General features: G+C 40.0%; 1 protein-coding gene across 1 annotated transcript; it reads left to right on the top strand.

The window, feature by feature from the left end:
• Positions 1-232: 232 nt before the first annotated feature.
• Positions 233-25,271, top strand: SMTNL2 (smoothelin like 2). Its single transcript, XM_035561104.1, has 9 exons — positions 233-637; positions 12,237-12,324; positions 13,037-13,259; positions 13,954-13,988; positions 15,515-15,590; positions 16,991-17,161; positions 17,733-17,850; positions 19,193-19,344; positions 25,145-25,271. Exons 1-9 carry the CDS (start codon positions 233-235, stop codon positions 25,269-25,271), a joined length of 1,395 nt encoding a protein of 464 aa, XP_035416997.1.
• Positions 25,272-25,494: the final 223 nt, after the last annotated feature.

The raw sequence follows: 25,494 nt of genomic DNA, 5'->3' as shown, positions 1-25,494 counted from the left end.
CCCGTCGGGCGTGGCGCGGGCTCTGTGCGGCTTTGCCTCCGCACCATGGGCGCAGGGGCAGGCCGGCGCGGGGGTCGGGCTTAAGGCCTCGGGAAGCTCCTGCGCGCTCTCCGAGGGGAGGAGTGGGCGGCAGTGGGAGAGGCGGTGGCCGGGTGTCTGCGACCAGCGGATCCCGAGCCACCACCACCCGGCCTTTCTGGCCGCGCCACGGAGCCTGCGGGCCATGGACGCAATGCCGGGCGAGACCGAGGATCCGAACAGCCGCGAAGCGCAGACAGTGTTTGAGGCCCTGGGGCGCTACGAGGACACGCTGCGGAGCGCTGTTCGGGAGATACATGCGGACATCCAGGTGTTCAAACAAGGGGTGGGACGGCAGGTGGAGGAGGTGCTGCGCCTTGCTAGCCCCCTGGCACACACAGTCTCAGAGTTGCAGCAGGAGAACCGGCGCCTGCGGGTGCAGCTAGAGCGCCTGGCTCGACAGGTGGAGGCCCTCGGCCAGTCGGCGGGGCTGCTGCAGGACTGGCCAGATGGGGCAGAGGAGAGCCCCCCGCCTGCGGGACCTGGCTCTCCGGGGCCGCCTTTGGCCAGTGGCAGGTTCTCCAGCCATGCGAAGCTAGCGGTGACTGGCCGGAGCCAAGTAAGTGCTCACCGTGGCTGGGGAGGCAGTGGAGGGAGGGCCCGGAGGGTGCATGAGCACTTGGGTGCGAGTGGATGCTTCGCGGGTGTCATTAAGCTCTGCACTGGCATGGGGGAGTGTTTAGTGGCATGGGGCACTTCTTGTGCAGTGTAGCTTCGATGAGTTTTTGGGAAGTGCTCTGAGGAATGGCCTTGGCTGTGACACCAATTGGAGATTATGGCACTTCAAGTCCAGAGATCTTGGTTAGGGTGGCAGCAGCCTCTTGGTTCAGTACAGTTAGAAGTAAGAAAAGTTGGGGGCGGTCTCAGCTATCAGTATATACAGATATATGGAAATATCTGTGTGTGCTTTCTGGAGTAGATTCAGGGGGATCCGTGTGCCAGCAATACTGTTTGCCAGTTGGCAAGCACTTAAAGGAGAACAGCTCGGCAGCCTATAGCAGGCAGTAACACGCTTCCCTAAGATAGTGACTTTACATCCTGAAGTGTGGCAGTTTTGCTGTGCAAGTGCAATGAGCGTTGCTTTGGCTCATTCCAGAGAGCTAGACCCCATGCAAGCTGTCATGGTATCCACGACCTAAGCAAGCACAAACAGTCACATTCTCCCCACTGGTAAAACTGTTTCTGCGCCATGGTGGAGTGTTATAACTTGGTGCATGGACACCCCGGTTAGTAGGAAGCTCATTTGACACTGAGTTTTCTGTAGTACTTTTCATATATGCCTGGTTCTGTGGAAGGAGCTGTGAGAGTTCCTGTACAATTCTGGACACCAGGAGGTTACATACAGACAGTACATAGTGAATGTCACATAAAACTGTGTGGTATTAGAGAGTTGGCTTTTAGAGCTGACAGCCTATTTCGTATGATATTGATTAAGCCATGTCTTGCCTGAGGTCTTTGAGATTTGTAGCATGAAAAGATGATGCATGGGTTATCCAGGCTTTGGGGATGGAAAATAAAAGCTTGGAAATAAAACTCATTCAAAGTTAATTTGGTGGGACTGGACAAAGATTCTGTATAACATTCCAGAACTTTTCCTCCTCACTGACTCAAGGGTGAGGGCATAGGGCTTCCCACAGCTGGCCAAATGAGAAGGCAAAGCTGCTGCGTGATGCGCTGTTCCAATGCCATTGTGGCAGTTGCTGCATTTTCCTGAAAATGACAAAGATGAACAGCGTGCACATCTTTCAGATCCATTCCTTTTTGCTCCATGGAGCCATCCACACTTATTTGTATTGCAAAGAGCAGAAGTAAGCTCAGTACCAGGGAAGGGACAAGAAGATGTGGTCCCTCACACATCTCACTTGCTTCATCACCACCGTCTATTTGTAGCGTGTACTCCACACTCTGTGGTAAGCCTTGTGTCAAGGTTATGGCAATATCCAGCTCTAGGTGTGTCTGCATTAAAGCACAGAATGTACTTTTTGTTCTGGTTGAATTTTTCCCACTTAGCTTTGAGGGTTCAGGGAAGATCACTTTAGTACTGGTAGTTCTCCAGTATCTTCCCAGCAGTTTTCCCCACTGGACAACTTCCAGAGTTAGCACAACTGATCGAGAAGAAATCTCAGGACTGAGAACCGTGGGAGGTGCAGCTGGAGCTACACACACCAAATGTATGCAGTGAAAACAAATTTTTTGTTGTTAAGGTTGTGATGTAGCTGTGCTCAAATGGCTAAAGCACAAGCCTTAGTCACTGTGCAGGTCACCTAGGTTTTTTGTCTTGAAGAAGGTGTTTTCTCAGTTGCTTGCAATTTCTGCTTATACAACTGAAGCACTAGAAGCAGAGTACCATACATGACCCTGTATGTTTTCAGATAAACGAGTGGCTGTGATAAAAATTAATAAGACTTCTAGCCATAGTAAATGCTTCTACAAGGAGAAATAAATAATACAGTTCTGGAAATAATAGCAAATAAATGTGTTCTTTTGCTCCTGAAAAGATTTATTGGTTAAGTTTCTTATAACTGTGTGGTTGATGCAGTGTTTATCCCGATAAAGAGCTGGGTTGTGTTTCCTTCAATGTTTCTAGCAAAATACTCAGGATAAGAATTAGGAGTTTCTTTCTCAGATTGCAGATTGAATACTGGAGGTTCTGAGCATCTTTAGTGTCTGAACTGTTATTTTCTAATGTTGCCAGATTACTTTTCAAGGTAATTTCATTGAGGGAAAAAAAAAAAGTGAGGCTAAGGAGTTCCAAGCATAGTTCAGACAAAAGTAAAGACACAAATCTCCTTTTAAGTATAATTTTTGGGCCACCTCGGCTATGCTGTCCTTGAAATCTGGTATACAACAGTGTAAGTGCTCACTTAGATGGAGCCAGCTGCCTTTGGTTCAGAGTATTTCAGTACAGTAAGTGAGCTGTTCTTTCAGGATGACTTTTTGCTTGCCCCCATTTCCTGCATAAGACACAATGGTGTTAATGTTGCAAAGGATTTGTTGTCTGTTTACCCCAGAACAGGGCTCTCCAGCTATTGGGAAAGGCAGCTTTGGGGAGGGGGGTGGTGGTTGTTCTTTGTTGTTTGCACGTTTGTTTTTGATATGAACAGCAAAAAGGACTGCTTTGGAGATTTTCTTTTTTTTTTCTTTTTTCCTTGTCTTTTTTTTTTCTTTTTTTTTCCTTTCTGTTTTTTCTCTCAGGGGTAGTTTCTGTATCACTGACTTCTGCAGAGCAGGATAATTTGGAAAGTAATTGGAATCCAATAGTTTTGTTATCAGGTGGTAATTTGGATCAAAGGTTGTCACGTTCGCAGTCTTATTTGCTGCATTCTTTCAAAAGATTTCACATGAAAAATTGCTCACTTTTTCTATCTTGGAATAGTGGTGAATTTGAAGTTTTAATAATGAAAAAAGAATAACTTTTTGAATTCTTAAGACTGTAGTAAATCCGCTTGTTTAGTTGCTACAGGTGGATCCTGAAGTGTCTAATTATTTCTTGATCTACCCTTCAACTAGGTAGATCTTTTTGAAAACTCTGAATTTTATAAACTGAATAAAGGTGATACCTTTTATCTCTGTAAAACAAAAAAAAAAACAGGGTCTGTTTGGAGATTAGCTCTGTGGAATGTTCCAAGATCTTTAGATTATGGCTGCCAAACAGAAAGGGAATGTCCAAATCCAGCACTGACAGCAGCCAGTATATGAAACTTACATACCAGAACCCCTGGGACTGGTTTAAAATTATGATATGTAAAAAAAAAAAAAAAAAAAAAAATTAGTTTTTGTCTTCTAACTTTTCCTTGAAGCATTTATGCAGTATTTGTGGCACATGATATTTTGTTTCTAAACATTGGAGCGGGGAGGTGGTGTAAAACTAATGGATAACATAAGTCCAGGATCTGGAACTAGATAACCTGAGCAAGATTTTGAGTTAGTCATTCTGTAGACTGGATTTGCTTTTTAGTTACAATATGGTCATGTTTTTAATAGGAAGATTTTTATGTAACAAATGATACTTGCATAGTAGAGGTGATCTTGCATGAGACCAGAACCCCATTTTATTATGTTCCATATGTAAATATGGTTTGGATGGTGTCAAGCAAATTGCAGTATAAGAGACAGGAAAAAAGCAACATTACTTTGAAAGCAGTACCGACTTGTTCCAGTGATGCTGTCCAGGCAGAAGATGGGGGTGGGGGAGAGGGCCCTGCTTTTTTTCTATTTGTGGTCACTTCTTCCGAAGAAATCATATAATTCTGTGTTTTTTATGTTGTTTTCTTTTGGCGAAAGATTTGAGAATAGCATTTTAGCTATTCAATGCAAGACCTGTGTTTGAACTCAATGGTCTTTGTAGGTCACATCCAATTGAACTACACTATTCTGATCCATTTTTTTCATCTTCAAGGAACCTTGATTGCAAAGTCTTAGTTTCCATTATTTGTGTAAGCATAGTATTATGAGTATATATGTATACTCATAGTATATATGAGCTCTGTTCTAGTTGCACAGTTATGTGTGACACAAGAGTCTGCTCCCCTAGCCTTACGTCTTTTTTCTTGGTGTGACCTCTGAAGAAGCCATGAACAGGCAGCATGGGGTTCATTTTTGTCAGCTCCAAAGTCTGGGAAAGTTTGGGTTAAAGCAGGTATCTTGGACTCATCCTTTAATTATGATCATGTCTGTCACATAAACAGTTTTGATCAGCTCCTTCTGCTGAGGTTCAGGGATTCAAGTGCCTGACAGGAGATGTTTTTGGCAACTTTCCTCATAGCTGAAGAAGGTATCATTTAATTCAAAAAGTTGTTGAGAGAGTCGAAACTAGGAAATCTGTATGTTTTCTCCTTAAAAACACATTGTGTCTAGATTGTCCTTGACTCAATTTGCCACCTTTTTTCTTCTCCTTTTTCTTCCACAGAATGCAAGATGCTGAATAAGCTGCAGAGTAAATAAATGAAATTAAAAATAAAAATGCAGCTCTGTGCTATGCCAAAGGTAGGGGTAGTTTTAAAAGTTACAGAAAGGAGAAAGATAAGCTTAGGTGTTGTCTGCCTTCGTCTTTTCTCAATGTGGGAAGCAGATTAACACATCACTGTGGTAAAGATTTGTGGTTTTTATGATCAATCACAGTACCTTTTGGTGGTATTCTGTATAATAAGGGTACACCACAATACCTTCCTGTTCCTCTGTCCCCCTTTCTTTTCATGCTGCAGCCTCTCTTGGCAGAAGCTCATCGCTGTCTGCCTGCTGTCAATATGTGCATTGTCTCATACAGAGATACACTGATTGGGGTGAGCTTCTAGGTGCTCTGTAACCTAGGTGCCCCTGGATTGTATTTCACCTATAAACAAGGCTGAGTCAGAGCTGCAATGAAATGCTTTTCAAAAAATCATTATTAGGTGATGCTGTTCAAATGGCTGCTCCTGAGGCTAGTAATACAGCAGAAGGGTTACGCAGGAAAGCGTCCCAGACTGTCGAAGATCTGAGACTGAGGCAAACTGGCTTTATGTTGTTACAAGCACGTTATTTTCTACAAGGAGATTCTTCTTCCACTGACATAAGATCAACCCCAGAGGAATTAATGAACAAAACTGAGGAGGCGGTAGCACAGGGTAAGGGACCTAGCTTCTCTGATATGTCTACAGGGTCAAATGTCTTGTGCTTTGTTCCAGATGGAGACAGTTGAGGTCTGTCAGGAGCCTTGTAGATGCCTTTGTGTGGCTCTGAGCTAGTAGTGATAATACGCCTTAGTGAGAGGCAGGTATCAGGGCTTGGGATTCACCTTTATGTTTTGTTTAATACAGTCTAACTGCAGTGTGCTGCTATGTCAGGACATTTACGTCATCCTACATATGACTGCTTGTTTCCACCACAATCTAATAACATAACTGTGTGGAAACAGGATCTGATAGACAACGAGTGGGTTTTGATAATGAAGAGGGTTATTTTTTCATGTGATTCCTGAGCTGACGTGATTTGCTCTGTGGTTTATAAGATCTGATACAAGGGAGGTAATGGAAAAAGGAGGCAAGGAATGGGAGAAAGAAAAGGTCTCCACATTTTAGCAGTAGTGCTCAGGAAACGAAACACAGGCTTGGCAATGCGTGAGTATGATTATACAGTTTACCCATGCTGAAGCTAACATGCAACTGGTCAAGTTTGTGCATAGGTGCCCTCAGCTTCCATAGCTAGCCTACAGTGTAGACCTTCTTCCTTGTGATGTGGATTCCCAAGTCCTGCTTCTTAAGATCTGTCTACAGTGGTTGTTTTCCAGAAGGATCTGCTTTTGAAAATTCCCATGCCCAAATAAATCATTTGCAACTATATTGTTAGGCTTTTTCACTGACTGCATTAATGCTTTTCCCTGTGTTTTTTTAATGTAAATATAATGAAAACAGAAATCTAACATATAGCTTCCATATACATCATGAGGAAATGCCTGAAGGTTTATCTGCAACGTTTATTTGCAACAAGAGAATGACAGGATAGCCACATAAATTAGCAAAGCACTGTTTTACAAGACTTCTATCCTTATAAATGACATAAGATTATGAAGGGTAAGCAGATGGAGAACACTGTTAGGTTAAACAAGAAAAGAAAAGCGTGCATTTGTGTGTCAGCCGTTAGCCACTGTGGTTAACCACAGTCAGTCTTTCTGGTATTTTGATGCTATACTTTAATTTGGCTCTCTAACCAGGCTAGACTCTGATAGCTGTTTTCACAAAGGTATCAAATAGAATATGTTTGAAAAATGAATTTTAAAGTGAGATCCTGGAGCCATAGCTTCACTACAGAGGATTTATCCCTTGTTGAAGAATTTGTTGCTGTTTGTTGTCCCTTGAAAACACTAGGGACCCTACCCTACCTGCCTGTGATTGTTAGAAAGGAAGAATTCTCACATTTTTTTGCTGAGTGAATCTCACGTGCTGGCAGGAGTATTATCACTTAGGATCTTTCCACGGTGATTGTGGTTGAACATGATTTCCTTTGTGAACAAGGAGGACTAAAAATATTACAAGGGTGGTCTGTTTTGATACTGGTAGAAGAGTTTCTATTCAGTGTTGACAGACTGCTGGAAGGACATCTGTAGAGAACTGCCCAGCTATGCAGAAAGCAACAGAGAAATGCATAGCTGCGTTAGGAACACCTGGGAAGATCTAAACAAGTATTACCCATAGGTATATCTCTCTGGTGACCTGATGGCACTCAACAGTTAGTCAGCCCAGGAGTTACTGCATGAGACATAATGACACGGGGAATATAAACAGGCAGATTAAGTGGTCCAGAAGTCACCTGACATTACATACCACGAAGCCATCTCAATTCACATTGATGTGTAACAAGAGGGAGGTAACTCTCACACAATCAGATAAAGAGCACTTTTAGATCCGATGATTTTTATCATGACTCTTTTGATAATTGGTGCATTTATGAAAAATTCTGGAAGACTGAGAAATCTTGTTTGAGAGAGATGAATCTCATTTGTCTGTCATTCTTCTGTGATTTGACCTTGTTTCAGGCAAAGGCTTGAAGATGTAACAGGTGTGTACCTCAGTGGCTCAGAGAGGAAATAAAAATAATATATATACATTTTTCTAATCTCAGGGTCTGGTGTCTACTTTTTCTGAATGTGCAGGGTGTTCTTTAGCGGGTTACTGTTTTCCCATTTTACAGTGGCTTCCAGCTATGGATCTCCAAGGTCTTAACGTCATTGCAGTGAAGGAGGAATTCCCACAGCCCTAAAACTAGAGAAAGTATTATCACCCTACATTATACAGAGGCTACTGAGTTACTGAGAGATTAGTTCTAAGAGCAAGCCTAAGACATGTAACTCATTAGCATTAACTTTCTCTTTTTCAGTTTAACCAGTACCCCATCCTGTTGTTACCTGTGTTGTACAAATGAGTACTTCATATTATTAGGCACAGATGTATGTACCTATACCTCTGCTATTTACAATCTATGTAGCTAGCATTGACAGATTAAGTATTGTTATACACATGGGTTTGGCAGAAGCTTGGCATCTTCGAAGGGAAATTTAAAGTACTTTAGTCTGACTGTACAAAGTGCATGGTAGAACCAGACCACAGATCCTCCCGGTGTTTTTATTAGCACACTGGTATTCATCACCTCCAGACTGGTGTCAGTTTCTTCCACAGCACTGTTAGCCAAAACATAGTAATCAGGTTTGCATAAAATAAATTAATGCAGCACCTGTCACTGCATTAGGAAGCAAATTCAGTGAGGGGGATGATATATGATCTTTGCAATGACTACCTCATTTGACTGTTTTGCTTCCTTGCTGTCTTTGATTTTAGTGTAATGATGCATCCTTTCTCAATTGATTTGGTCATCTTCACAATGACTGAGAGGCATGCTTTTCTGAAAATGTCATTAATGAAGCCTCTAAATGAAAGATATCCCACAAAAATCAGCGAAGCTCACAGTGCTTTTGCTTGTAAGAAAGTTTTAGATGTCATAAAAGAGTGAGAATTGTAAATGCTCCAACTTCCAAGCTAATTTATCTTGCATTCCTATTGAATAAGAAACATAAAGGAAAATTAAAAGAAAATAAATTCTCTTTGTTCAAGTTGAAATACCGAACCCCTATGTGGTTATGGATTTGGTTTATAGAACTCACAGTGCGGTGTATCTTAAGGTGGGCTAACCAAGTTAAGGAACGGACATTCCACAGCTATTTTAGGTGCATCTAAAACCTTAATGGGGGTATCAAAATAAGTCTGATTTTATTTCTTCTAAGGAACATAGTGCTAAAACTTGATGTTGTGTAGTTTTGTTTTGTTTTTAGAAGGCAGCTCTCTTACGCATTTTAATGGTAAACAGACCAAGCTTGGCTCATCATGTAACCTCCAGACCCTTACCTAGCAGAGCATGTAAGTGCACGTGTAACTCGAGGAAGTTAATAGACATAGAAACTAGGAAGCAGTGAAACCTCCTGTCTGAGAAATCTCTAAGGGTCTTCTTTTCTTAGAGTGCATCTTCCACATTTTTATGAAGTCTCTGGTCCTCTTCTGAACTTAGTATTGTTTTGTTTGAATATCACGTCCAGACTCTTTTTCTCACCAAGTGTAAGAACAAAAAGCCAACCAAAACCAAACAAAAACTGACACGAAAATCTGAACTCAGGTTAAAAAGTAGTATACGACCCAATATAGTAAAATAACACCATTCAAGCTGAGCCTGAAATACATTTCACGGTATCTGAATGACCTGTAGCCATTTCTTTCAGTGTTTTATTGAAATATAACATTGTAAGAGACTTGCTTGCATTGCAGTAGGTCTTTATCTTGAAGTCAGGTTAATGGGCCTTTACTACACTTCAGAGGTTTCTTCAAACTGTGCTAGTCTTGAAAAGCCTGCGTACCAACTGTGATCTGAAAATACAGGGCCCAATCTTGACTTTAAGGGAGGGATTTTCCTTGACTTTGCTAGTACAGGAGCATAGCTCAAATTCTACAATATATACTTGTGTTCCATTGAAATCAGTTGGAGTTTGACACTTGAATATTAGGAAGGTCAGAATCTAAGCCCAACACTGTATGCTCTGTGAGAAAATTGTGCTTAGGCTGCCTTACTGTAATCTGAGTTAACAAATTTTTAGTGAGGCTTCAGACCGAAGTTACCAGGGGCTAAATTAGGTTTATACTTGAGAGAAAGAGTTCTTGTGTCTCAAGTAATGTATATTGAAGCAGTTTGTGCATTCTGCAGCATCTAACAAGACTGAATGCTTTTAAAATATCTCCAAGATGTCTGAAAGTTTTTGTCCGGTGTTCTTATTGAAGTTCGGATGAGTGTAAACAGCAGACAAGTGCCAAGAAATTACTTTTTGTTGAGCTGCCTTGAGTCATATGGTTTCTTTATTTTCATGAGATATAATTTTTCCCCTTAGAAACAAGTTTCTCCAACAATTTCTGATGAAGCTATGGAAAAAAATTAAGTTAAGTCAAATCACCAGTTTGCTCCGTATTTCCATTGTACAGAAAGCAAACAAATTATTTTATGTCTGTACCCTGCCTCTTTTCCTTTTTTATTTGTTTTTATACTCATCTGCAGCATAAAATCTTCATATTTATCTTCAATCTGTCTTTAAAAAGCAAAAAAAACAACAACAAGAAAACTTGTTTGAATTGAAGTTGTAAGGGATTGTATTTATAAAGACGTTTTACAGGATTTATTTAGGTATTTGGAATTTTCTTGGCCTGTCTGATAGACGCCTGTCTAGAGTCAGTTCTAACTTTTTCACCAATTTTGTGGGAAAAAAATTGGGGGGGGGGAGGAATTTGACTCTGCTGCATGTATACACTGATTCTGGGCAGCTACATTTTTTTAGTTGAAGTTATTAGGTGTCTGCAAGGTGATTTCTTCTTTATTTAGTTCCTGAACCCCAAAATCATATAACTTATTGTTTGTTTTAAAACAAACAAAACAACAACAACACGGATGCACTAAACCACAAAAAACTTGGCTGATTTCCCTGGACATTAGGTGGAAAAAGTCTTGTTTTTTCCTGAAGAAAGTAACATTAACAGAAGTTGCAAATTATAAGTTAGATATAAATGTCTGGGATGATACTTTCTGTAATGCTTTTCACGTATGTTCTCAGAATATGTCAACTGTCTATTTTATTGCAGGAAACAGAGCATTAAATGTTAAAACATTTGATGCAGTCTGAAATACGTAAAGGTCTTTTTAACCTGACGTTGAGAGAAGTTACGAACTTGAATCCACAGTGTATTTCAGTGGTGAAACACTGATTATCTCATGAATTATCTCAATAACTTACTTAAAAGGGCATAAAAAATTACACAGGTAAAAATACTAGAACCGGGCATAGTAGGATTGAGGAGAGTAAAATAAAGTTAGAAACATGATACTTTTTGTATGGAAGAAGCCTAACCTTGTAATATGGGTTGTACAGAAGGATGACTACTCTTATTTTCTTTAGTAGTCTGAAACAATGTAAGCTCTATAGCTAAGTAGCTTCTCAATGAATAGTCCAATTAGAGAGAAATGGACTTTTCATCTGGTAAAGTTGTGCAAGGTTTACATGTCTTTCCAGGACTAGGTGTACACTATTCTTGCATCTATTTTCACACACCCATGCATACCCTGAGCCTTTCTTACAGATATCCTGAACACCCTCAGTAATTGGTACCTCCAATACAACCAGGCTAAGCTTACGTATATGTATGTACGTATACAGCTTAAACACGTATTACTTCACACGTGTAGGTAGTTCTATTAGCTGAATCTGCATATTCATGCAGTTAAGGTAATGCATGATGTAGGGTAGTTCTGTGAAAAATACGATAGAAATATCTCAGTACAAGCAGTGGTATTGGCAGTATAAAAAAAATGCTTTAGCTGCCATGTAGGAAGAGCTGGTTTTGCTGTTAAAAAGACTGCAATCAATTCAGAAGGAATTACTCAGTAAGTCTTTTATATGTCCTCTTGTCATCCTGCAAAATCCCCGTCTTTTTGAAGTCTTTCGCCATTCAATGAAATTGAGATTGTTAGTCCTAGACAAATGTAATTTATGATTATTTTGGACTTAATGCATGTCCTTGTGAATTCAGTGGAAGTCCTGCTAAATGCAATCAAGGCTTTGTTTCTGATTATATGATTAAATGAATATCAGCTACATCTACCTGTCTTTTATCACACGTAGATGGAAATTTTTGTGCACTAAAGCATTATTTCCATGCACCCTTAATAGGGTGGATGGCCTTGTTTTAACATCAGCATCTCAGACTTTCTGATATAATGAAAGGGAGAGCACAGGAAGGTTTGACCTGGACTTACAAATTCTGCATTCCCCTTGTTTCTCCACAGTTGGACAGGGTCTTCTGTTTATCACCATCACAGTGACGGTAGATGAATAGCTTACATAGCTTTATTTAAGAAAAGTGGATAAAGTGCCCTCCTAGGTGCATGGAACCTGTTGGGACAAGTATGTGAGAACTGATGCATGACCTGCATTGCCTGTGGTCAGTTTTCAACTTTTGGCCTTCAGAGTTAAGGAATTGCTCCCATCCTGTATTGTGGTCAGTAGTATGGGGAAGGCCTGTTTCTGGCTGGGGTTTCTGGGTTTTCCTCTGACTTTTGATATTGTTTGGAATTTAGTTGTCTGTTTTCTGCTCTGACAGAGTGTAGACCTGGATGACCACCACAAACCTGAGTTTAGAAGAGTTTTTAGTTCTTCCATCATTGAAAATGGACACCAGTCTTCATCAGGTAGGAAAAGAGCAAGAAAATAAATAGCACTACTTGTAAAATACCTGATCATGGCAGTCATGGAGCAGCTTTTGGTTGTTGGAACCATTAGAATCTGTTATGGATTCAGTATGGATTTTGTCCTGTGGCACTGTTTATTTCCTACTTAGGAAAAATTAGGAAATAATTATTAGGAATAAAATATTAGGAAATAATTAACTTTACAGTTGAGCATGCACTATAGTGTTTTATAAATTAGAGCCTATTGTTGTTAGGTTATCTCAGGGCACTAGTGATAATAAGGCCTGCTATTCTGGGTTCCATTTTAGCCTTACATCTCAAAACATTTTGCAAATTACCAATCCATCATCCTTCAGTGGGGGAAGGACTTCTTATCTCAATTTTAGAGAAAACTGAGGCAACCAGCACTTGATAAAACCAAGAAAGGAACAAGAATGCTGACTCCTAATCCACAGCAGAAGACTGGGTGCAGGAGTTGCACAGAGGAAGAGGAGGTAACTAAATGTAGGTGCTAGTGAATTAATGATTTGAAGAAGCTGTTCTTGCTGAGTGTCATGTAGTGCTGTAAATGGTATAATGTCTCAGAGGGAGAACGGGGTAGAATAATACCAATGCCTTGTAAAATTAAGTTGTTGCATGAAAATGGGTTTGTAACTTTGTTACAAATCTGTAAATAGATTTAATTCCTCTCTGCTTTTCTTTTATTCACCAGGTCAGGCAAAAGTCTCCCGTGAACTGACCTCTTTTCGCATGTCAGATTCTTCCCCTGAGGCCCATGCCCCTGCAGTCACATTACAGATGCCTCACCTTCCTGTTACTGCGGTAACCAGAATATCAGGAGAAACCATCTGTTCAACAGGAGCAGGTAATGCATCCACTGGCATTCTTGGACAGAGCAAGAGCAAAAATGAGATGGTATTGAAAACTTCCAGCCAGTCAGGTAAGAGAGGAAAAAAAGGTTTGTTTTCTGAAGATGTGACTCATTTTGTTACTTCAGGGAACTGGGAACACAGTGGTTGTCTTGTGACCTAGAGGTAGTTATCAAACCTCGCTTCTATGGCTTCTTGTTCCATGGTGAGACACTCCGATTTGAAATACTGTGGGTCCTAGTTGGAGGTTTAGGTTATAATGTCACATCTTCAGAGAATTTTTGCAGCCTAATATAATTGAGTTCACAATGCAGCCTATATTCTAGCACAGTTACTGAAGAAGTATCTTGAGAAGTTAGGCAGATACTGGCTAACAGGCTCAAAAGTCATGTAGAGGGAGGAATGACCAACAGCAAACTGAAACACATAAGAAAGTCAGAGAAATTGCAGAATCTTATTTTTATATCTAAATTAATTAAAACAAAATGGAATCTTGTATCATTTGATTCATATTCAAGTCATTTGTCTTTGAGCTGTATTTCAGGTGTGTTTAGTCATGGTGATGCTTATTGATCAGACTATTTATATGGGTCAAAAATTACAGAGACAGATCAGAGAGAGATCAGATGGAATTGCCAGTAAGAGATAGGGATTATTTGCAGGTTCTTCTTTCAAATTTTGTCTTATTCAAGCTAAGAATGTAACATAGCCTTCCTTTGTATTTTTTTTTTCCTGTTTCAGTGAAGGCCTGGAATTCAAGTACATTGAGAACATTGGCTTCATCTGCCACTGGAGGTGAGCATTCCTATCCGTGTGTCATGCAATGCATACTGAGAGAGATTCCATGGGGAATTCAGATCTAAGTGTCTAGTTCCATTTAGTAGGTACATAGTAATGTTAAAAGTTGCTAACAAAACTCCATGCAGATTTAATTTCCCAGGTTCAAAGTAAGGGGTACATATCCATATTTGCACAGCGGTGTGCACGTGTGCTGTTAGGCAATCTCTGTAGTGGAAACAGTTGGTGCCAAAAACAGTGAGCCGAACAGATAGTTTGAGTGGTGAACGTTTCAGCTGACCGAGTGAAAGCTGTGACTGAATGCAAGCTTAATGGCAGCCGGAAAGTGGTGGGCCCACCTTACAGGTGTCGAAGCAAATTAATCTGAGCGGAACAGTAAGTAGTCACTTTCACATATAAATGTCTCAGAGGAGACATATGCCTTAAGGGTTTTTGATTCCAGTGGCAATAGAAGAGTTGAGCTCTCTACAAAATTACTTCTGACAATAATGCCAAGCTGTTACTGTCTATACAATGTACTGGCATTTCAGTTATCTCAAGTATCAGCTGAGCAGAGATGTAGCTTGTCCAGAATAGGGATGATATTCCTCCTTAGCTTAACATCTGTGGGATTTGTACAGATATCTAGCAGATTTTTGTAGTTCCAGATTCACATCTGTATGTTGGCATTTACCAGGGCATGTTTTAAATGAAAAATCTAGTTGGTCTGGGACCCTTCTATAGGCAGTGGGGAGAGTTCAGCACTCTGAAGAGGGTGATTTGGACAGTGTTTAGGTTGGATTGCTTCTAAGATGCCAGTTCTTTGTCTATAGAAGGAGCCTTCCACAAATGAGTTCCTGCCTTGTGCAACAAGTTTTGGCTTTAGTGTGTTGAAACTGGACAAATCACTCCATTATTTCACAGTTACAGAGCCTAGCCAGAATATAGTACTGGGATCTAGGGTGGAAAGCACAAAAGAAGCAACACCAAGGGTGAGAGGAGGAGGATGCAAGCTTAGCTTTAAGCTACCTTTGCAATCTTTGGAGTCTATTCTACTTCACAAATTAAAACAATTTCTGGTGGAAATTAGGTCATTTAAATTGTGCTCTGTGCATGGTAAACTTCTTGGGACTCCTTACATATGCCAGAATGACTGTTGCAAGCTGAGCTGTAGCACCCTTTCCTCCTTTCAGTGAAATATCACTGGCAGTGTGTCCTCAGAGGTCTGCGCAAGGGACTGGAAGAATCCAGCCTTCCCAACAGAGTTTTTTTTTGAAGGCATTTTCTCACAGCCTTTTCCAACCTGTTTATACAATCCCTGCTGCAGTGCAACAGTTTTGCAGAGGGTCTGAATCCCTGGGGAAAATCCTTTCCTAGCTTGCTAGCTTAAACTGGAATCTAGGCAGAGGCCTGCAGCTTCTTACTGTGCTGAGTGAAAATCAGTAGTACTTGGCTGTCCATCAGGATAAGGTTTGAAAACGTATGAGGAAAGGAGAGAAGAGTTTCAACCCTGTTGCATCTTTTTTTTTCGTATTTTTATACAGAGAATACCACATCTGTCGCTAAGCCTGTCTCAACTGCAAGCTGTGGGATGAGCAGTGGAACCAAAACTGGTGAAAGGCAGGCATTCTTCTTGATATTTTGTTAGGCCATTATGTTCAGTATAATCTCAAATAACAGGTAGGTATTCTGCTGATTTAGAGAACAGGTGAGTCCCAGGTGCTGTAATCTCAACCTGTTAAAGGTTGTGAGTGTTCCTGAGGGGCTACATGGAGCACAGATGGGAAGGGGTTAAAAAAAAAAAAAAAAAAAGCTTTCTAGAGCTAGAGGAGTTTAAAGCAGACTTAATTGTGGATTTTACATTTTTATGCTGTTAGTGAAACTCTTAGTGCCAGTGGTGGATTTTTGTTATGGGGAGCAAGTTGTCAGGCCTTTTGGAAACACTTCTAAAAATTATCAGGAATTTCTGCCTTGGGCTTATTTTTGGAAACCAACATGTGAGTGCCATCATACATCCATAGTTTGTCTAGGCTAGAGTTTGGTTTGTAGATAAATGCCTTGCAGGGTACTGAAGACTTTCATTTGTCCTTCAAAAAAATGGCTACTACACATTTTTGATTAAGTCAGAGTCACAGTTGCTTAGTGTAGTATTACATGGTATCACACTTAGTACTGGCATATCCAGGCATCCTCAGCATGCAAAATATCCATTCAAGAAAAGTGGGAGGGCTGCCAATTTAAGTCTCCTAAGTCGGGCTTGCAACTGCCTTGAAAATCATCCCAAATTTGGCATTATATTTTTTCTGAGTTGGTTCCAATGTTATCACTTCGATATTTGAGTTGTGATATACTGAGCAACCTGCAGAACTTGCTGTCAGGAGATCTGACCTCCAGCTGTACCAGAGATTAACGTGTGACACTGATTTTATTGCTCTTTACCTCAATTGTTCCATCTTTGTAGAGGGAAACACTTTCAAATGCCATGTGTGGTTTACTTCCTTAATGTTGATGAAATGATTTACAGCTCAAAGACGAATTAGAATATAATCCTGTGTCTTGATCAAATTAGCAGCTTGCAATCAGTAAAGCAACAGTGACATGAGCTAAGGATTTTGTGTACTATAATTAAAAATTTCAAAAGTACTTCCTGAATTACTATTCAAGTTCTAGTTTTTAAACATGACTTGAATCCTGCAGGAACCCAGGAGCTGAAAGTTAAAGGGATTTAGTGCTCCTAGGTGGTTTCCTTAAGTGTTTAATTGTTGTTCTATTTAGTGCTATAAAGCCTTTGTGACTTGGCCAGCTGTGTCTCATAAATGTTTCCTTAGAAACTTCTGTTCTCAAGTGCTATTGTCAATCAATAAAGCTTTAACCTTTACTTACATTGTTTTTTGACTCATTCATGTCCTGTTTAGGGAGGTTTAGAGTAGGCAAAAGCTGGGCCTCTATGCTGACTCCTGGCACTGCAGAGATATGCTTTTTTTCTTTAACCACATACTTTTCATGTAATTTTTCTGCAGGGCAGCTGACAGTTACTCTGATGTGACACCCAAGCCTAACTCCTCTCCTTCTACTATACATCACCAAGTTGAAAGGAGGCGAGAACTGGTGCGATCTCAAACGCTCCCACGGACTATGGGAACACAGTCCCGGAAAGCGCTTTTTGAGAAATTTGAACAAGACAGTGCAAAGTATGTCACCCCCTTGTGTCACCAGAATGGGTTTGTGTATGGGAAACTAATTTGTTAATTACTGCCAGCAATGGACAGCTGGGTGGGAGAACTCTCAGTGTAAGATTTTTGAGCTCGAGGACTGTAAGGTCGTGTATAGATTTGCTGCCATCACAGACTGAGCCATGGAAATTCACAGCTATAGATTCCTCTGGCTTTGGAGTTGTTCAGCTGAAGTAGCAGATGCCTTTTATCAGGAGAGAGTGTTGTGAAAGCTGCCTCCTCCATTATTATAAGAGACTGGGAATATAGTGACTTTCTGTTGTCATTCATTAAGGACCAAAAACATGGACTGTTCTTTATGCATCATGGTGAGGTCATGATTTAAATAGAAGAGGGCATGGAATCCTGGCTTTAGTGAAATGAAAATGAGTTTTTCTTGCAGGACCAGCAAGTTGAAGTTTCAGCCACGTTATTTCTCAAATATCACCTGGACAGGGACTAACGTGGGCAAGGTTGCATAGATGTTGCTGACAAGTAGGTTTAAGTTTTTCTAGGATGTAATTTAATCTGGTTTCTGTTAATTTTCCAGAGGAAAAGGAGAATCCAGAGCTAAACTGAAGAGATCGCAGAGTTTTGGGGTTGCCAGCGCTAGCAGCATTAAACAAATTTTGTTAGACTGGTGTCGCTCAAAAACCATAGGATACAAGGTGAAGACATGTTAGCACTTCCAGCTCTCTTTTTCAGGAGAACTTGCCAAAAAAGTACTCAAAAAGTAAATGTAAAACACGCTACACGAGTTAACTTTGTCCAAGGTCATGATGTTCTGTATGGGTAACATGTTGCATGGGCAAAGCTGCAGGAAACCTATTGCATGAATGAGGTTCTGTATGTCTATCAAAGCAATACATTAGTGTTTGTCTGAAAGCCTACATTTTTGTGCTTATGGATATGGACTTCAGTGTACACTCAACACATTTTATTTTCATAGTAGCAGACTTTGATTTCTGCATTCTCATTACACAGAGTAAGTTCTGAATAGCCTTTTACCAGTACGTGGAGACCATCTCCCTTTTTCTACACAGAAGACCAAAATATTCTTTCATAGTTATAGAGAAACGCATTTGTATTAAATAGTTGAGGTTGAATCACAGAGTGTGAGTGAGCTAATTTCTGTGAGGTAACATCAGTGTAGTTAAGAGAATTAATTTGTTGATATTTTAGTAATTTTTACCTGGCCTTAAGCCACAATTCCCAAGTAATTTCAAGGAGAAAATTTTCTAGTGTTCTGGGTTGTATTTTGTTTGTTTATAATATATGTTTTTCATCTGTTTTGTAAAATGTACATTATTATTGCTGAACTCTTAATCACAGTACACTTAAGCAGAGCTATTAAACATGACTGTTAGTTGCTTAACAGAAAAGGTGGGGCTTGAATTTTATATGAGGTGAAAACAGCATAAGGCAAGATACCAGTATGTTTCACTTCACTCTGGCAGTTGAAAGTGACAATAAGCATTAGTTCTAAGAATCAGGTTTTGCAGTAGGCCTAATTCTTCCTGTATTTCTACTCATCTGTGTAATAAGCATTGCATTAGGCCTTATTGAGTAGCAAAGCAAGCAAGTCTTTATCCAGTATTGCTCACAGCCACAAAATGAACCATTCTGCAGTTATAAATTCCTCATAGAAATGAGCAGTGTCCTCAGTTTCCACAGATAGTGATGTGGTACATTAGACCTGCTCCAGAGCTCACTGAGGTTTATAAGATTCTTCACAGTATTTTCAGTGGGCTTTGGATCGGGGACCGAGAGAGTGTGTTCGCTTTGTATCTGGACGTTTCAGGCAAGAGGCTTTATTGCTGAGCATGCCATTTATTCTCAGAATACGAATAATATTATGGATATACAAAGGGGGGAAGAAAAAACATAACGCTTGTGCTATGTTGCTTTGGTTAGTGGGAGATCTGGACAGAAAACTGCAGTGAGCAAAAGCAGCTGTTCTTCCAAGTTTCCTGGTGCTGCATTAACGTTTGCGTTTTTTCATCATGACAGCATATTGATCTCCAGAACTTCTCCTCAAGCTGGAATGATGGGATGGCATTCTGTGCCCTTGTGCATTCTTTCTTTCCTGAAGCTTTTGATTATAATAAGCTTGACCCAGCTAATCGCAAGCAGAACTTTGAGCTGGCTTTCACCATGGCTGAGTGAGTATCACGTTAGATCTCTGTTAAGTGCTTCCAGTTCAAATCTTATCAATTAGGCAGCAGCGAAGAGTTTCATCATTCTTCTTGTAGATCGTATACCTTACATGTGTCATGCCAAAAAAGATGGTAAAGCTCTGCACAGAGAATGCATAGAACAGGAGACTCAGCAGTCTAAAATCAGATGTGGTTTTACCAGGCACAGAATAATTCACTGGAGTCTCACATTCAGGTCTTTCACAGTCTTCAAGTAGTACTTGAATTCTGCTTTCTCACCTCTGAGAGCAACTGCTAGAACATGAGACTGCTGCTAGAAGCAGCCACTGTTAGCAGCAGGTTTCACCCACGGTATTTTACCACAGAACCACATCTGTGTACACTAGATGATATTGCTAACAAGACTGCTACAGGAAAATTTCAAATGTGCTTTGAGAACATCCACCACAAAGCCATTAGATTTATATGATCTATGGAGTTTTTATTTTTGTTGCATTTCATTGTTTCCTGATGTTGTAAGACAGTACCGCAGTTTTGTCCTTAGATCAGCAGGACACAGTACTGGCTTTTTTAGTAGGTCACGGGAGCGTATGTGCAGTCAGTAGATTTCAGTTGTGCTTGATGTAGATGTAGAAATTCACAGCTTCCACCTGTCACACTTCAAGGTTCCTCATTTACTGCCTGCTGCACATGCTTGCCTTCCAAGATTCCATTTGATAGTGTGCGTTGGTAAGAACCACATTCCAATAGGATGCTGCTTTTAAGGCAAAATAGCCTTGGCAAATATATTTTATAGAGGTTGTTACTAAATTTTACTGACAGATTGGGCATTTACATGACCTGAGAAATAATATCTGGAAAGTTCATAAGCCTTACAAATTTGTATTTTCTGGAACTTAAGCAAAACGTAACCCAGCGTGTACTTAGCAAAACCCATTAGAAATACTAACAAAATAAACAGAACAGATTACGTGACAAAAGTAATTGTTAACAATGTACTGTGTGACAGCATGGTGGCAAGCGGGACTTGCATGCTTTTACCTTGAACGATCCATGTTTAGGTGTCTGAATGGCTTCCAGAAAAAGGAAGTTGCAACCTGTAGGCAAAAATGCATTTAGATGAACCCTGTTGGTTTTATACTGGGAATGTATGTAGTTTAAAAAACAAAACCAACAAAACTAGAATGAATTCTGTCATTATATTGTCACTATTTCACTAATTCCGTTGAATTTATATGCTGAAATACTATTTGACAGTTCAGATCTGCTTTATGTCTTTATATTTGATAGCCAGTGAATGTTCATACTTGGGTTGCAACGTGTAGGATGTTGAACTGAAATAGCCATCAAGCCATATCACGGTTGCTAGTCAATGAAAAATAACTTGTGTGTCCATGTTCCTGTAGCTGACCCTGCACTAAGCAGAAATTGGACTAGATGACCTCCTGAGTTCCCTTGCAACCTGAATTCTGTGATCCTTAGTAGATCTCAGTGAGTTCAGCATTTCTCAGAGTGACAGCTGGTATTTCAAAGATTTGTTCGATGATATCGTTTATCCCATTACCACACAGGGAATCTTTGTTACAGCAAACAAGGTGTCAGGCATATTCTCCAACGTTTTTGCAAATTGATTTTTTTTTTTTTTTTCAGCAGGGTAAACATAGAATGAAACCAAGAAATAAAAACCTGAAGGAAGCATCAGTCAAGAGGCTGGACTTGAACAGCCTTTCAGTTTATACTTACGATGTTTATATGCTTGGTAATAAGCAAAGCAGAACTGAATATTGCAGCTTTTCTACTGGGTCCACTAACCATGTTTACTGTCACTACAGTGTTTTTATGTTGGATAACAGGCTGGATATGGCTCTGGGCAGCCTGCTCTAGTGGTTGGCAACCCTGCTCAGAGCAAGGGGGTTGAAACTAGATGATCTTCAAAGTCCTTTTCAACCCAGGCCATTCTATGATTGATTCTGTGATTTATGTTGCCAGTGAGTACTTGGTGTAACTTCTATGTCCTTGCATTTAATTGAGCAGTTTTCTCAAACCGATTTTTCTATTAGCTTTTCTGTGGCCAAGAAATGCATAATGAGATGCTGAGCAGCAGCTGTGCTTGGATTTATTTTACAGTGATGTTTGTTTAGGTCTGCAAAATGTTATTAACAGGGAGGAGATGTGTTCAAATATCAACCTTTGACTGCAGTTACCATATATGCTTATTATTGTCTGTGTTGAGGGTTTTAATATCATGACAGCTAAACTTATGCACAGACTGGCATTAATAAATTCTACTGCTGTAGAGCTAGAGGTTTGCATCTGTGGTAGGTGGTGCTCAGACTCAGTTCAGCTCAGTTAATGTATTTGAATAGTGTATACTTATAGTACAAACTCATGCAAATTACTCCTCAGCCTGCAATAGAGGTTTATTATGCATCTTTTTTATATAGCACTTGGTGAATTATTTTGATATTACTTTTCATAAGTAGTATCAAAATGGTATTTGATGGACTATTGATTGGACACTAAGGAACCCTCTCCTGGCCACATGAAATGGACACTTTCTGTTAAAGGCAGCATTGATTTGACTGTGTTCCATAGCTGCAAAGATGGGTAGATTAGTCACTCAGCTTCCCACAGATGTTTCTTCTGCTGCAGACCGATGTGAAATTAAGATGGTATTTCCTCTCCCCCTGCCTTAAAGTAACAAGAAAAAGTAGATGTTTTAATGGAGAAAAACAGGGACTGCAGTACTAGTGAAATCCCTATGCCCTGTCTCTTTATTGTTCCATAATATATTCAATGTCAAAAGGTCTGAGACAAATTATAAAGTGTCTCCTTTCCAGTGTTTATAAAAGATTGCTTGCAGGTATGAGAGGCCAATTTATAAAGAATCAGGGAGAGGCAGCCAAGTGCTATACTCTATCTTTAAAAAAAAAAAAAAAAAAAAAAAAAAAAGCTTGAACTTAAGCTTTATAAAGCTTATCATTCTAGAAGTGTAAGCTTCACATTTTTAATTTTAAACATCACTTTAAAAAAAATTAAAGTTTAAATTTAAACTTCACATTTTATTGTGTGAAGACAAATGTTTGGTGATCTTAAGCATTTCAGTGTAATTATGCAGTTTAATGCTCTAATAGCAGCAGCATAAATACGGTGTTTAAATTGGAAGAGTTTAGTAGCAGCTACTCTAAACCAGCCTTAGCATTGACATACTAAGCTTGAGAAATCAGTCTCATAATTTATGCTTGGACAGAAGAGGAAAAAAAACCTACTACTCTACTATTACTCTCAGTGTTTGGTGGTTATTGTTTTTTATTTTTAATCATTTTTTTCTTCAAGTAATGAAGGAATCTTAATAGATTTGTCTTTATCAATCAGAAAAAAAAAGAAATTTTAGTTCATAGGGCACAAGGAATCCAACTTCTACTAACAGTCCGTAGGAACTGGACGCTCAACTTGTAGCTGCTTGGCCAGTCCCACATGCCTGATACCTGATTTGAATTTGAGGCATGTTAATATATCCAACCTCTCTAGACAAAACTGTGACCCTTGAAGGAGGGGCGAGCAAGTAGATTAACTTCTGGAATTTAATTTTGTGGGAGGATTCAGAGAATCATAGAATGGCTTGGGTTGGAAGGGACCTTAAAGATCATCTGGTTCCAACCCCCCTGCCATGGGCAGGGATGCCACCCGCTAAATCAGGTTGCCCACAGCTCCATCCAATCTGGTCTTCAGCACTTCCAGGGATGGGACATCCACAACTTCTCTGGGCAATCTGTTCCAGTGTCTTACCACACTCATAGTGAAGAATTTCTTCCTAATACCTAATCTAAGTCTCCCCTCTTTTAGTATAAAACTATTTCCCTTGTTCTATTGTTATCTGCCCATGTAAAAAGTTGCTCTGTCTTTTTTATAAATCTCCTTTAAATACTGAAAAGCCACAATAAGGTCACCCCAGAGCCTTTTCTTCTTTAGGCTGAACAACCCCGGGTCTCTCAGTCTTCACAGGAGAGGTGCTCTAACCCTTTGATCATCTTCATGGCACTCCTTAGGTGCACGTGGGTGCTGAGGGTGCTCTCAATCCCACTGTCTGTCATTGATAAAGACACTAAACATCACTGATCCCAAGATGGACCTCTGAGGGACACGCTTATCACCAGCCTCAACCTGGACATAGAGCAGTTAACCACAACTCTGGCTGTGGCCATCCAGCCAATTCCCAATCTACTAAGTAGTTCACCCTTCAAATACGTATCTCTCCAATTTAGCTAATTTAGTCTTGTGGGGCTGTCAAAGGCCTCACAGAAGTCCAGGTATGTAATATTGGTTGGTCTTCCCTTGTCAACTGATGTAGCCACTCCATCATAGAAGACCACCAGTTTGGTGAGGCATGATTTGCCCTTGGTGAGGCTGTTCATCTTGGTTCACCTGTATCTGTATGCATTTTTGTAAAATGACAGAGCTAATACTCTCCATCACACTGTCCTTTTTGATGCAGTGTGCCAGACAATCAAGGATGATGGTTGTTAGCCGTCATGAGTGGGAACTTCTCAGCTATTCCATCATTTTGTTTAATAGTAAAAAGAAATACTAGCTTTTTGACCCAGTATCAACATGATTCTTATTTGCTGTTTTGTTTGACTTGTATAATAGTGAGAACATTTCATGTGGTGTGCCGCTGGGTTCAAATTGCCAAATACTGATTGGATGGGGGGATACAGTGGCTTCCTACAACTTCTGATACAACTTCAAACGCTGGTACCACCACACTGAAGCTGTGGGTTTCTTTCGGAGATTTATTTATTTATTTATTAAAGCAAAAACTTACAGAACTGCATTTGCCATTTACCATTACAGGAAAAAAATGTTGGCCTTCCCTATTCCAGCCCCTGGCAAATGAATCAATTTGAGAATTGCAGTTTATATGCGCACATAGATTTCCTTAAATGTCAGTGAACTGAAAGTGATTCTACAACACTTTCAGGCAGTTGATCTCTACCGTAAAACTATCTACAACTCTCAAAGGAAAGTTGGTGTGTTTTTCTATCTCAGTTTCTGTGTAACAGTAAGTATATGGAAGAACTCAAGCATACACACAATAAGAAACATTGGTTAAGAAATTACTTACTTCTCCGTAGCTGTGATGGCCTTTGAACTGTTTTCTTCTATTGCCAGAAGGGTTCCTCTCACAATTATTGCTGTTAACCTTTATGAGCTTGGCAGATCAAATATTTACTGCTTTTGTGATTTTTTTCATCCTAGACCTCAGCAGATCTTTTCGTTTCCATTGTTCCAGTCTTGGTTAGGCTTCTGCTCTCCAACATGATGATCATTTAAGATTGCTGTCCAAGTCATTCACACCTTAAGGAAAGTGGAGGTGGGAGAAAGCAAACAAAAAGAACCCACAGCCACTTTGGCCTTTAATTAGTAGATTTCATCTCTTCTCGTGTTTTCCCATTCTTTTGGAGTTTCCAGTATAATAAGCAGAAAAGCCCATGACTTACAAGCTCATATCACCCTATTTACTGAGACTCGAGCAGAGGAATGAGAGATTGCACTACATGCCACAGAGATGGGATCAGATTCCAGTATAGGGGAAAAGAGGGAAAGAGTAAGTATGTTCTGTGTTAACAAAAATAACAGTTGTCAACAGTACCTGAGCCTGACCATTTCACTGTTGCTGATAAATCTCAGGATTTCTTATATACCTCATTGATGCTCAAATCAGAGCAGCAAAGGAATCTTGGAAGTAGCTACAGGCTTTAGCTTTAACTCTTGATTTGCTGGATCTGTTTTATTATTACTACAGGAAAATGGCTCACTGCGATCGTCTGATAGAAGTGGATGACATGATGGTGATGGGCCACAAGCCAGATCCCATGTGTGTCTTCACCTATGTCCAATCTCTATACAATCATCTACGACGCTTTGAATAAAACCATCACCACCTCTCCAGCCAGAAGGGTCAAGTACAGTATGCTAATGGAAGGACTGACATTTTGCAAATAGAACACTATTTCTTGCTTTTTACTGTCCCTCTGCTTGCATTCACGTGTCGCTGAACGAAGTGTTGCTGAGCAGCGCCTCAAAGTGTTGATCATATCAGCAAGTCAATAACAGAAGAAGCATGTTTGAAAATGACAAAAACATAGGGAAAGA

Source organism: Cygnus atratus, chromosome 20 (assembly GCF_013377495.2).
Source record: "Cygnus atratus isolate AKBS03 ecotype Queensland, Australia chromosome 20, CAtr_DNAZoo_HiC_assembly, whole genome shotgun sequence".
NCBI lineage: Eukaryota > Metazoa > Chordata > Aves > Anseriformes > Anatidae > Cygnus > Cygnus atratus.
Note: the sequence above shows the minus strand (reverse complement) of the source record. Positions and strands in the feature narration are given on the sequence as shown.